Source organism: Canis lupus, chromosome 9, assembly GCF_048164855.1.
Source record: "Canis lupus baileyi chromosome 9, mCanLup2.hap1, whole genome shotgun sequence".
NCBI lineage: Eukaryota > Metazoa > Chordata > Mammalia > Carnivora > Canidae > Canis > Canis lupus.
Window position 1 is genome coordinate 26,077,570 of NC_132846.1, and position 14,845 is coordinate 26,092,414.

Here is a 14,845-nt window from a genome sequence, read left to right on the forward strand (position 1 = left end):
TTCCCATATGTAGAAATGCTGAATCTTTCATTACTAATGAGAAAACCTCTGCAATGTCATCAAAATTGTTGGGAAGAGGACAGCTACGTACAGTGAATGAGAGCAGTCAATAGTTAAGCCACCAGAAAATATTGTTAAAGCAATCTTAGAATAATCTTTGAAAATATCTAGACTTTAACTTTTGTCACAACAAAGATATTTAAATGACATTTTCTGAATCAGAAGATATTTCAGCCTTTATTTTATTTAATAATCTCTATTCCTGTTTCTTTAGACATTCAACTGAATGGTTATTAATTGCTAATATTATATAATATTGAAATAAATGATAAACTGTAACATACAGATGCACTTAAATGTTCGGTATATAATTTTATATCTTAATCATTAAGACACTATCCACCTTCATCCACAATAAAGTATGTATCTAAGGGATCACAAAATACAAAAATCTTAAGTGGAGAAAGACAAAAAATAGGATGTACTATCTTCTGTAAATACTCCCAAATATAGTGTTAAATGTTTGAGTTAGTAAAATATAAAATCTATGATTAAACTCTTTCAAAATTTGATTTGACTCATCTTTGACTCTATGCCTTTACAAAGGTTTGCAGTTTAATTTGAGATTCTTAGATTACAAAACACATGGGGTGTCTGGCTAGGTCAGTTGGTAGAGCATGTGACTCTGGATCTTGGAGCTGAGTTCAAACCCTATATTGTCGATAGAGTTTACTTTAAAAAAAATTAAAGAAAGACTACATATGATGGCCCGCTCTAGTTGACAATATTATCACAATTCTCCGTGTGCAAAAAGTCGTATCTCAAGAGTTTCAAGCATTTGGCTCAGGTATGAAGAAGTCACTGTTTAGAGAAAAATTCACTAAATTAATGTTTCTGCATGTTTTTTAAGAGGTTTGACTTGAAAATACAACAAGTCATACTACAGAATGAGTTAATGAATTAATGAAATATGAATGTATAATGAACTTCAGAGCATTGCTCTTTGCAGCCAGAATGAATTAAGAGTTAAAGTTCTAAAGGCTCAATTGCCTCTGAAAATTTAGGGGGTGGTTATCAGTTAAAGAAAACATCAGCTGCTTAGAAATGCATGGCACTACAGCCGAATATAATACCTTTCCTGTTCTCTCTTGAAATGGTTTCCTATCGAAGCAGTTTCTGTATCAATCACACAATAGCCAGAATGGTACAGGGTTATACTATATGACACAATCACTGCATTCAAAAAGCGTAGGAAAAAAATGGCTTTTATGGAAGCAAATGCTGTAGCTAAAAGCCTAAAACAAATCGCTAAACTGCACTAATTTGTAAGCTTTGAGGTTTGAGGAACTCACTGGCAGCTAAGAGAAGGACAGAGCTTGCAATCAACTGTCCTCTTGAGCACAACAAGATTTTTAAGAAAAGGAACCCGCTGATATAGTCTCCTCAATTAACTCTGCGCGAAAAATGCCCAAGCAATACCCGGAGGGAACTCAAGGCAAAATCAGGCCAAATATGACATTTAACTATCAATCTTACCAAGGCCAGTGATTGTTAATCAGCCTGGGGGAAAATAAAGTAGTACACTTGACAGTGGTTATTTTTTATAAGCACATGCCTACTATTTTACATGGAAGAAAAGAACTACTTCTGCAGAATATCTAGCAGAACCATGTCTTCATTTTTACAGGTCACTAATTATGAATAAACTTAAAATATCCTACCAGTCCAAAAATAAATTATACCAGAGAGAGCCCTCAGTATGGGCATTTCGATTCTAAAGAGAAAGGGGGAAAAAAAACCCAACTTATAAATCCTATCTTTTCTAAGAAAACTGAATGATATAAAATGCTGACATTAGCTACCTATGTTTTTCTCAGGCAAAAGGCTGGAATTTACCACCCAATTTGCATTCCAAATACACTAAGGTAAGTTTCATGTATGGCACAACATGACCTGACCTGCATGTTTTCATCACAGTAAGTTATAAACACACAGATACGTGATGTACTTTAATAATACGCATATGTATGCAAATACTTATTTTTACATATACTTCATATCTGATTCCTAATTTAGCCACCAGTAACTATACCAATGGTTAATTTCTCATTTATCTCAAGGATTAGAGCATAGCACAATATATATAAAACTCTTAGTACAAGGTGTAGCAATAGTAGGCACCTAATAAATAGCAATAATTTTATGAAACAATTACTATATCTTTTTTATTATTTCTCAATAACAGATGGAAAAAGAAGGCAGATAATCCAAGTTACTTAAATTTAGTTTATGCATGAATTTTAGCATCCTCATTTGAATATAGATATGTCCGATGCTCTAAAAGCTCACTAGAAAAGAGGAAAAGACCTACTATAAAAATTTGGCTAACAAACAAGTGGGATGGTCTTCTTAGTATACCAGTGACACTGAGCTTCAAGTGTATTCATCACTGTACCACAAGTAAAATAAGCTGCACATGCAATGTAGCTAAGAAACATTTCTCTTCTAACCATTGCAAAAAATAGGAGTGAAGAGAAGTGTATAACTTCTTATATAACTTGTATAAAGTTCCTAGAGGTAGTCTTGTAAACTGGTGAACAACAAGAACATAAAAGTATCACAAAAGAATATTTATTTATTTTAAAGATTTTATTTGAGAAAAAGCCCATGAAAAAGAGAGATCACAAGCAGGAGGGAAGGGCGGGGGGAAAAGCAGACTCTCCACTGAGCAGGGAGCCTGACGCAGGGCTCTAACCCAGGACCTTGGGATCATGACATGAGCTGAAGGCAGATGCTCAACCGACTGAACCACCAGGCACCCTGGTTAGGTAAGAGACTGCATGCCCTGTTATCAATACTGAATCAGAGTCACCTTTGGAGGGAAGCAGGAAAGCCATCCAATTACCCCAGCTTAATCAAAAGTGTAACTACTAATCCAGGACATCCAGTCTGTGTATATACAAACACACTCACACATATACACATATTTAAATATAGTTAATATATGTGAATATATTTTTAGATCACATACATATATACTCTACAAATAAATATATATTTGTAGTGTTTATATAACTATTTATATCTAGACAGACATTGATTGATAGATAAAACTCTTTTTAACCTTTCTCTGAAACTGGTGGTTAAGCATAAAGGTTTCAAAGTACTTCTTTGCGTAGGTAAACTTAAAGAATTGAGGCATTAATAAGCCAGTTTTTAATGATGACAGAAAACTAAAAACTTAAATGCTTTTAGAAATGTTAACCAAGATCACATATAATTAGAATAGAGTTCAACAGTAAAATTATGAAATCACAGTGAGCAGAAAGAAGGCCACTTTCAATCCCAGCTGCTGCAAGAGGAGGGATGCTTGTAGAGAAGCACAGGAAATAATCAGAGAATAAGTCGCCTCTGAGTAAAAAGGCTGCAGCCCATTGGGAGATATTCTTGTCTTAAATAAAGAATGGAAAGTTTCTAAACCCGAATTTTCACAGTGATGATGTCATCATGTAGCTTACAATATTGTAGGAAATGGTCATAATGGAAGAGAGCTGCATCTCCTTATGCAATTATACATAGATCAATCTATGTATGACAAAGTGAGAACAAAATTAGCCAAAGACACTTTGATTAATTGTGAAATAAAACTGAAAACTTTAAAATTAATATAGCAGCTCTGTACAGGGAAAGGGTACAGGTGGAATGGTCCAGTATGAACAATGAACCAAATGATAAATATAAGTGACTAAAAGAACAAGGGGAGAATCACAGCACAGTGTAGAATAACCATGAAAAACAAGGAGCAAGTTCAGAACCAGGATAAAAATATTAATTATACTGCATGTTGACAATAACTTCACTAATTCTGAGATACTGAGGAAAGACTGACAACTCCAAAACTATGCAGAACTACACATCAGTTAAATCTGTGCACATTACTGAACCTACTGCATGTAAACACTTATGGTGCCTTCCTTCACAAAGTTAGTATTGTTCATTCCACATAAGAGGGAAAATTATTCTAAACTAATAATTTTGTTGTTTATTTAAAGTCGTGAGAAAATATGATCTTTTGGTTTCGTTACAGAAATATCTGACCGATTTTCCCAAGAAATACCTAATATCCTTATACTCAAATGACTAGCCTAATTAATTTTTCCCATGTAATTAGTTATATGAATAGGGATTACTGATGTGAATTATCTTTCACCCTCAAAAAACAAAAAACAATGTTTTCCAAGTATAATTAAAATGCATTATGTAGAAAAATGTTTTTATATATATATATGAATGTTTTCATATATATATATATATATATGTCATAGTTTAATGTTGAAAAGATCCCGAGCTTTTCAGTTGATTCTGAAGACTTTTTAATGATTGAGTAGGTGAGAAACAGCAATTTTGGTCACTTTGGGATCAAAATTAGATGCCACACAATAATTGTATGATAGCCTCAGTTAATAATTTATTCTCATTTTCCCTACACTATCAAATATTTATATTTTTACAAATAATTCCTACTTTTTTCCACTTGGATAGTTTTCATTTATCAACTGCTAATTTTCAATTAGACTCAAAATGACAGGACATTAGAAATATGCTTGCTCCTTGACATAAAAAAAAGATTTATATATACATTTGAACACATATTATGTAAATAAACTCATAAAGTTTAGGTCAAACTAATATTCAGTGGAGCTCTTACATGAGAAGGGATAGCAGTTTCCCACTGCCACCCTCACTAGTAGGAAGGAGAAGAAGAAATTCCAGGGTTATGCAGACTTGGGAAGAAGGTTAGCCTGAAGAGCAATACCCCTACATGGCATATGAGATGCAATATCAAGTAGCATTTACATGCACAGCTTAATATTAGATACACTGTTTTAAAATATACCACTTAATTTTCTACTAGATTGATGCACTGGAATATTTTTTTTCCAGAAAAAATTACTTGCTCTCTTATTTTCTAGCCCCTTACACTGTTCTAAGAACCAAATGGCCACCCTGTTATGAGGTCCAATTGCTAGAGCACCTGAGTATACTTTCTTAAGAAGAAGATAGGGAACAGGGAACCTGGGTAGCTCAGGAGTTGAGTGTCTGCCTTTGGCTCAGGGCATGATCAGAGCGCCTGGGATCTAGCTCACATCAGGCTCCCCACAGGGAATCTGCTTCTCCCTCTGCCTATGTCTCTGCCTCTCTCTGTGTGTTTCTCATGAATAAATAAATAAAATATTTTTAAAAAAGAAGATGAGGATCACTTTCCATGCACTCTCCCTCTATCCCAGGTATAAAAAAGCCACCATACATTTTTATTCTTGCTTTCTTTTATGTAACAGCTCAGCTTCCCTTCCCTAGGAACTAAGGGATAGAGAGATTAAGACTTTTGTCCATGGTCATCCAGTAAAGCAATAGCTGAACAAGAAGTGAGCCCAAGTTCCCTGACAGTTTTCAACCACATTATGCTGCTCTGCAAAATGATGAAAAAAAACAAGAGTGAAAGCACACACCTCTCTTTTCCTAAGGGCAATGCATTCATCAACCAGGCTATACATTTATAAAAATCAACATGATATTTCAAGTCATTTTTTAAGGATTTATTTATTTATTCATGAGAGACAGGCAGAGACATAGAGGGAGGAAAACAGGCTCCCGACAGGGAGCGCAATGTGGGACTCAATCCTGGATCCTGGGATCATGCCCTGAGCCAAAGGCAGATGCTCCACTGCTGAGCCACCCAGGGGTCCCTATTTCAAGTCATTTTGGATGCATAGTCCTCTGCTTCTAAGTAGTAGACACTCTAAAAAGGCTTTGAAAGTCTTTTGACTTTAAGTCCAAGAGGAAGGGCTGTGTAGGTTCAAAGCTTTCCATGGTTGCCTAGAATTGGGGAGGACTTAGTATTCCCCAGGAACTTTAAACACAACTGTCTTATCTTTTAATGAGTAGTCAGTTGGCTTCAAACTAAACAAACCCAAAATCTTGGTGGACCTAAATAACTGAGCAAGTTCTAGAGTATCACACAATGAAATTTATTTCCAGGACTTACAGACTTTTGACAGATAACATCTTTCTAGTTGGGTTGTACTTCGGAGAAATAGCTCAGGCTTTCTTAGATATGCATTCTAGAGTTATTTTTTCTTCTACACCACTATTCCTACACCTGGGATCCATGTTGTAGCAGTGTCCTTTCTTTCTTCTTTACCTATATCATGCCAATCCACTTTCAAGGCTCGACTTATGATGTATTGGCTTTTCCAGGTTTCCTCCAAATTTTAATTGCTCTCTCTTTTTTAGGCACAAACTTATAAAATTCTCACAGTCTTACTTCATTTTTTTTTCCTATTTAGCTTTGTCTCAATTAACTTGTAAACTCTGAGTTCACAGCCCTCATACTACACAGCTGAACATGTGTCATCCACAGCAGTTATACTTTAATTTGTTGACTGAATTACCAGAACTTACCCTACATCTGCCCAGAATCTGTGCAGAATTCCCACTGGCCATAGTTTCTGAGAAGTTGCACATCTTCTTCAGATTTTTCTATTCTTCTTGGGATATTCACAGGGGCCTCCTACTCTTCAGGAGGAAATCTACCTGAGACAAGACTCAGTACACAGTTCTACTAAGAACAACCGATAGAATGCCCTGATCCTTCATCTGTGCCTATCTCTCCTTATATACCCTAGTCATACAATTAATTAGCAGGCAGGATAATCTGGTCCACAGGGACCACAGGCTCTATTTAAGAGTTCCTCATCTTTTCCTTTCAGATTTGAAAAATCTCCCAGAAGATGTCCTTCAGTCAAACAGCAAGCATTTTACTTCTTCTGTTTGACACACATGAACAAAGTTCTGATTACTGTAGAAAAAAAAAAAATGATTTGCAGGGACGCCTGGGTGGTTCAGTGGTTTAGCAACTGCCTTCAGCCTAGCGCATGATCCTGGAGTCCCAGGATCGAGTCCCACATCGGGCTCCCAGTGCATGGAGCCTGCTTCTCCCTCTGCCTGTGTCTCTGCCTCTCTCTCTGGGTCTCTCATGAATAAATTAATAAAATCTTGAAAAAAAATGATTTGTTTAAAGGGCAGATACATTTTTCTAACAGAATTTTCAAGCTGACATCCTATTTTCTACTTACCTCTTTGAGATCTCAGCTGCCTATTGTGCTGTCCTTTAGGACTCTGGGAGGCCTGGCTATGAACCAACTTTTCCTCTTTCAGACAGATGTGTTTCCCTTTCCACAGAATCACTCAATTATTTTTATTCCTCCCATTCTCATCCAAAACAAGACAAAAAATATTCTACTTGTAGATATGGTAACATGTATACATGCTTGACCCCATCTGTCAACCACACAGTAATCTTTAGTATAGTTTTGAGTGGGAACAGTAAGAAACTGATATATCAGTTACATCATAATTATATCATAATTTTCAGTACCCTTGCTCCTTACCTACCAATATGTCTTTAATTAACATATTTATAGTAAATGTATAATAAACCAAAAATATGTTCCTAATATTTGAAATCCTTTTATGTGATTATAAACTTGTAGGGAATACATGATTTAGATTTCGAAATGCAAGTCATCTTCTTACTGAATTCAATCAATGGTATCAACAGAAAAGGAAATAAAGTGTTTTAAAACAAAGATTAGAGAAGGCATAGTATCTTTGAATAGTAGTAAGAAACCTTTATAAGAAGATCTTACCTGGGATCAGTTGCAAGGTGGTATAGTTAGGAAAGAAATGGAATTATACTAGTATAAAATGGAAGATAAGTGCAAGCACCAATAAGGGAGCATGAGGGACTCTATTAATAAGTTGGAGAAAAAAATATCCATCCAATGGATGTGCCTGGATTCTGGAAAAAGGTTGTGAAATTTCTTTCTGTAAAGAAATCTCACCAACTATATAGGACCACCATTTGACCGCCATATTGTACCTTAAATTAGTGGGAAGATTTAACAACATCTTAAAGTCTCTTCTCATTTACTACTTTATGATTATATAGGCCTAAAAGTTTATTAATTGGATTTGAAGATAAAAATAGGATACAGTTTTCTATGAATGCAATCATTTCTTCAGTCTGCTATAAGCAGTATATTTACATATTTACGCTGACAGTTACTGAAACAAAGAAATGAAATTTCATTTTGTGGGACTATTCAGTTAACGGCAATTACAATGAAGCTGAAAATGTTCACCCTATTCATATGTGAATTGCACTCAATATAATACTTTGTTTGTCTTTCCAAAATAACCAAAAAGGAGAGTAAGACACACTCCAATTTAACTCAGAGCTGATAGCACATACTCTTAGTTTACCGCAGCTGCCAAAGAGCAGCAGTTCCAGGACCAGGCGGGTATATCTGGCTCTTTGCCTTTGCCTTTTTGGGTTGCAAGCCTTAGCTGCAAAACTAATTCTCAAGACTCTTTCGAAAGCACCAGGACCAGGCCAGATGATGTGAATGAGCAAGCCTTAGCTGCAAAACTAATTCTCAAGACTCTTTCGAAAGCACCAGGACCAGGCCAGATGATGTGAATGACGAATCACCTCTACAAGTGGAAGGCAACCCAGGCCCACAGTTTCTAACACTCTCTTAAAAAGACATAAACTCCTAAGGTTCATGCTGGTAACTCTCATCTCTGTGAGTCCTACCACAACCACAGTAAAACAGTACAGTTTAAAATAATACAGAGCATTTTTTTTTCTCGAAAAGTTTGCTTGTATCCTGCTTTTCAAAAAAGACTGAAGGTGGTTCACTTTATAAAACAAAAACAAAAGTAATTCTACAGTATCAATATGAAGAGTCAGAACTAGAGACAATAAAATTAGGCCAGGAAATCAAGATTATCAAAAGTGCCTTCAATTCAATTTTGTGACATCTATTCACCAGAACTTCATCTCTAAACTTTTACTTCTGATTCTGAATTACCTGAATCCTGGTATCCTTTCCAACTTATTTTCTAGAAAATTATTCCTTAGGCTTGATGTACAACCTGCTCCATCTAAAATACTTAATAGCCTACTTAAGGACTTTACCAGGGACTTACAAGACATGAGCAAGTAATATCATATATAAAATCATCTGCCCATTTTCCATGCAAATTCTCAGTAACATGGCCAACAGAGACAACTTTGGACAAAAATAATCCTTATAAAAAAGACATCCCACTTTTCCTTGTGATGGTGGCCAAGGTGGTGACAGTATGAGTCTGTGTACGTGCAGGTGCATGTAGGAACAGTGGGGTGAGGAGTGGAAAGACAGAAAGAGCTGACTATATGTGGTACAGCTTCAATTCAATTTTTTCAATAACATTTATTAAAGTCATATCCCCCTCTCCTCCCATAGGCTGAAACTCTAAATCAGTCAAAAGCAGCATATGATAACAGGTCTCTCCAAATTCAAACTGGGCAAAAATCACAATTCAGTGCACTTGGGATAACCTTGCCATGAGGACAGCAACATCCTGGGACTGGATGTAATGGTCAACAGACATTCCAGAGCACCCTTATCCTTCTGGGTTGATCTGTCCGTTCAGATTCAACCTACAGACAGTCTGCAATACCTTCCAGATCCTTCCTATCTATCTGGCTTATTCCCTGATTCTCAATTCCACCAAGTCTTCTCTATATAGCTACTGCCTGGGATGTCATTCCTAAATTACATGATATTAATTAATATTACCGGAATTGACTGAATATAACTTGCTAGTTTGTCATAGACATATGTTTGATAAACTCACTCTATTTATTGCTTCCAGCACATCCTGGGAGCTATTTATAGAGAGGGTGCATTAACCATTTCAGGATACCTAGTCATTGGTTGATTTGGCTTCCATTAAAAATCATTCAGACTTAGACTTTAATTTTTTTTTCATTTATAGATATGTCTTGTGCTAATGCAGTTATAATCTTTTATGAGCCTCCTTGGAAATTAAGGGCATGATGGGTCAGAAGTAAAAATACAGTATGTGGCAATGGAGCAGTTTTTTTCTTTTTTTAGCAAAATAACTCAGAAGTTTATGGGAGATACAATTCTCAATATGATGCCATTATCAACAGGACCTCTAGAAAATACAGTTAGGGAGTGCCTGGGTGGCTCAGTAGGTCAGGCATCCAACTGTTGATTTTGGCTCAGGTCAGGATCTCAGGGTCATGAGATCAAGCCTCACAACCTATTGCATGTTCAGTATGAAGTTGGCATGAAATTCTCTCTCCCTCTGTCTCTCTGCTCCTCTCCCAACTCTGCTAAAGAAATAAATAAAATCTTTAAAAAAAAAAAAAGCAAACATAGTTAAATAGCCCAATTTATGACTATAGAATAACTTACAAAGAAAATTTTCAAAACTAGGAAAATGTTTTGGATCACTTGATTCTAGGTATTACAGTTAACTATACACATAGATGAGGTTTATTATGACCCTTGAGGCTATGTTTAATCACTTATCCTAAACCTAATACAATGGAGGTCCAACAAAATAATGCCAAAAATGTATATCTTTTGTTGTTCATTTAATGACTTTGGTTTTCAAAGTTAAAACATGACACTAAAATTCCAAGAGTATTTTCAGGAAAAAAAATGTTGAATACAAGTAACTTTCTAAAATTCAAGAAAGTCAAAACTATAACTGAAGAAAATGGATTTTAAAACCTATACAAATACAGATATCTCCAAATGACTATAACCCATCAAATCGGTTAACAGTTGTTTTAGGAAGTCCACATGAAGTTTTTTGATGCTTCTCTATTATAAAGAATTCTTTTTTTTTTTTTTGCAATCTTCCTTTCAGAGTGTTTTCAAACAATTTATATCACTGTAATGCCATCTCTGATATGGAGTTTTTAATAATATATAGGAAAAAGTCAGTTTTTGAATGTCTTTTTTAAATGACCTTAGAATTATTGGTGGCATTATCCAAATGCCACACATGTGCAAATCTTAGCTATTGTGCAGTTAGTTTGCTAAGAAAATATTCCAAGATAAATGACAGTAAATTCCTAGGTCTATAGCACAAGCTTTTACACATAAGTACTGCACATAGTAGTACCAAGCTGACCGAGCACAAGAGAAAGAAGATTCATAGTAGCTCAAGACACTATAACCCATGTACTAAAACAAATATTCTCAGTTCCTAAATGCAAAAACAAACACACACAAAAACTGAATTACTAAATCACGACGTTAATTTGAAGATACAATGAAATAATTTTGCTTTGCTTATGTATAATTTTTATTTCTCCTTTAACTTGGCTACTAGAAGACAATATTAAGAAATAATACTTTATGTGTAACATGAATGAGTTTACATCTGTAAATACAGACAAAGGGATAAGGGATACAGATTTTTATGGTAGCAAGTTCCTATGTAGGTCTTTAAAGTCTCTGTTTTTAATTGCCCTGCTTTAATTATAATTGCTCTTCAAGTAAAATGTCCAAAACACATCTATAACCTTACACTAATCTTATGTCTACATCCTTTTCATAATTCATCAATATTTTATACCTAAATTAAAAAACTGTTCTCTTCACTATAAACACCTTCCCAAACAAAATTCAAACTACTTTAGACTAAGAAAGCTCATGATTTACAAAGTCAAAGCAATGAAATTTGAAGTCCATATTGGTGATTCTCAGACTTCAGCAAGAATCACAGTCATCGCCTAAGGTAATGAACACAGACTTCTGGGTCTCACATTCAGAATTTCTGATTTAGAAAGTCTGGGAGGGGCTTAAGAATTTGCATTTCTAACAAGCCATGCTGATGCTGAAGGGTAGGGGTTCATACTGTGAGAATCTAACTTGTGCTAAGACATATTTAAAAAGTAATACATAAATATGTTCTTTCACCCACCTCCTAGCTGTGACATTTGTAACGACTAGGGATGTTGATTATTTTTCACACAAAGCCCATTCTATTCCAAGCCAGGTGCCTAATATCACATCAATATCAAAAGAAAACAGGGAAAAAAGACCATCACTTTCATCACATCCCCCTTTGTTAAGCAACAGGGTCATTATTTCAATGCAACTGTTTCCTATCTCCACTCCTAGGTCTTACCTTTTCCACTGCCCAACAGGAAACTTGCCAGGACAATAATCTGAATGACAAAAAGTGACAGGAAAATGGTACCATGCTTTTCTAATCCAGACAGTTCTAGCACGTCCTGCCCACCCCCATCTTTCTAACTTCTCATTCTCTCTCTCTCTCTCTCTCTCTGTCTCTCTCTCACACACACACACACACACACCAATACATACACACAGTTTGTAGGGGTTTTAATCCTTTTAGCTGGGATGGCCTGAACAAATGGAAGAGAAAGAAAAGACTTAGACATGGGATAAAAGGAATCCAGACTGCCTTATGCTTAAGGAATAGCTCCTGGAGAAGGCTCTATAGCCAGCATTCCTCCTTCCCTAGACTCTCAGCCACTCTCAGATGCTCAGGGACACCGGAGTCCAGCAGAAGTCAAAAGAGCACTAAATGAATTCCTTCCTTCCTCAATGCCCCACCTCCCCCTGTCAGCCATGCAGTAAGATCTGCTGGAGTCTCAACACTCTTTTCTACATCACACCACCACCACCACTACCACCATCAAGCAAGTTCTCTTTCATCTGGCAAAGAGGGGGTGGGTAGAGACAGGAAATTGAGATGTGTGTAAGTGGGAGAAAGTGAAATTTTCCTGGCCCATGCCAAAAAGGGAACTAGGAAGACAGGAAAGAGGAGTGGCAGATGGACCGCTGCTGGAGGGGCCAGAACGCCAATGCTCCAGACCCCCTCCCTACCACCCCCTCCGACTGGCTCAGCCCAGGAAGAACACAGTGGAGACAGTGAAGGTTTGGTCAGATCTTCCACATCTTTTTCCCAGAACCTACCCAGGACACACTCCACATTCCCACAGAGTTTGAGTATTCAAGGTCCCCTTGCACCCACAACCCTCTCTGCAGTAAGTTCTAGGGTCTGCAGGGAAAGCTCTGACATTTCCACAAATGCTCAGGCCCTTTGCCCCGGGGAGCCATTGACCTAGCATTACTGCAGGGCTGGGGTCCAAACCCAGCAGCCATAGATACTAAAGGCAGTAGGTTGTACTTCCAGCACACATAGGGGAACTGTGGGAGATTCTCGGCCCGCTGTACCCTCAAGAGCCGTTCTCCTAACCTCGCTACCATACCTTTGAGATCACAAAAGTTATGTTCCCTTTGTGGCACTGGCTGCTTGTCCCACCCAGGAAAAGGCGCACATTTCAACCAGAGCCTGGGTGTGTGTGTGTGTGTGTGTGTGTGTGTGTGTCTTTCAGTCCTGAAAGCCAAGGGTGCCAACTGCTGACAGGCAGAGGAACCTGGATCTGCTCTTGAGGACTTAAAAATCTCCCAATTAACAAGCTCGCCCTTCTCTCGGTCCTGACCTGCCCAGATCTGGGTTTTTCCAGAGAACTGAGGCTGTGTTCCTGTTGCAGCGAGCTGGTGTCCTGCCCCGGAGCCGAGACGCGCGGACTTGGCCATCCGTTCATTCATGCATTTGCTCATCCATTCACACAAACGTGTCCCTTAATTGTGTCTGGCACCGAGAATCTAGCCCGCTATCTTCCCCTCCCCGAGTCAGTATTCATGGCAACGCTGATGCAGAACGCAACTCAACTGTCACCCCACTTCCTGGGCCGGAAAATCAAGTCATATAGGCATTCGTCAAAAAATAATGATAATAATAAATAATAATAATAATAATAATAATAATAATAATAATAGAAAGAAAGAAAAAAAGAAAAAGAAAAGGATAAGGTGGAGAGGACGAGCGGGCGGGAGACGGAGAGGGACGGGGAGCTCACTGGGGTCACATTCGAGGCTTCCCTTCAGGGGAAACCGCGGCACCGACTCGGCGGCGACGCGAGGAGCCAAATCATTATTAAATCAAAGACTGCTGGAGCTCCGGCCCCCGGCGGGGATAGATCCGGTGCCAGCCGCTCGTTCGCAGGAGCGCAACGTGGCCGGCTCGCCCCAAGTCCCGGCCCGAGCCGAGGCGCTGGGGGAGCGGCTCGCAGCCCAATCCGCAGCGCGCTCGCCGCCTCCCCGCCGCTCCGCACCCCGCCAAGGGTGCAGATCTGACCGCACGCCGGGAGGGGCCGCGGCGCGGCGCGGCGCGAGTCGTGCGTTTTCGCTCGCCAGCCTGATCGCCTAAGAAGCACAAGGTCACGATAGCGTCGCGATTCCACTCACCGTAGACTCCTTGGCCGGAGATCCCCTCCAGGAGGACTGTCAGCAGCCACACGAGACCGTACACTAAATCCATCTTCACGTGAACATGAACATATCCAGCCCGGGGGGCACGCAGCGGGACCTTCCGGAGGCCGGCGGCCGGCCGAGCGCGCCCCACTCGCGCCCGGGCCGAGCCGAGGTGCCGGGGCACCGCTCGCCGAGGCGGAAGGCGCCGTCCGTCCGTCCTTCCCCGGCGGCGGCCGTGAGCGGAGCGCGGGAGCCCCGCACGCCCCGCACTCATGCACACACGCGCACACGCACACACACACACACACACAATGCCCTGACACACACTCACACGCACGCCGCACTCACACCGGGCGCCGGGGGATGGCAGACGCCGGGGAGGCGCGGGGGGGCGTGATGGGGAGCGGCCGCGAGCCCAAGTGTTCTGGAGGGCAGCGGGCTCGAGTCTCCGCAGCGGCGGCGGCGGGCGCGGGCCGGGGGCCGGGGCGCGGGCGCTGCGAGCCTGACGCGGGCAGCCGCGGAGCAGGAAGTGGCCTCGGACTCCGGGCACCGAGCAGGGGCTTCCTCGCCTCGGTTCGCCTTTACAAAGTAACTCGCGAAGGTCCCCGGAGCAGCGTCAAGCG

At 39.4% G+C, this 14,845-nt stretch overlaps 1 protein-coding gene across 3 annotated transcripts in view; it reads right to left on the reverse strand.

Annotated features, from left to right (window-relative positions):
- MDGA2 (MAM domain containing glycosylphosphatidylinositol anchor 2) overlaps positions 1-14,644 on the reverse strand; it is a 784,495-nt gene extending 769,851 nt beyond the window's left edge. For all 3 annotated transcript variants that reach the window (XR_012036556.1, XR_012036555.1, XM_072838458.1), the window contains exon 1: positions 14,217-14,644. Coding sequence is in view for 1 of the 3 variants with exons in the window: in XM_072838458.1 (XP_072694559.1) it covers positions 14,217-14,496 (280 nt within the window). In the remaining 2 variants the exon portion in view is untranslated. The remainder of the gene's footprint in view (positions 1-14,216) is intronic.
- Between the last annotated feature and the right edge of the window lie 201 nt (positions 14,645-14,845).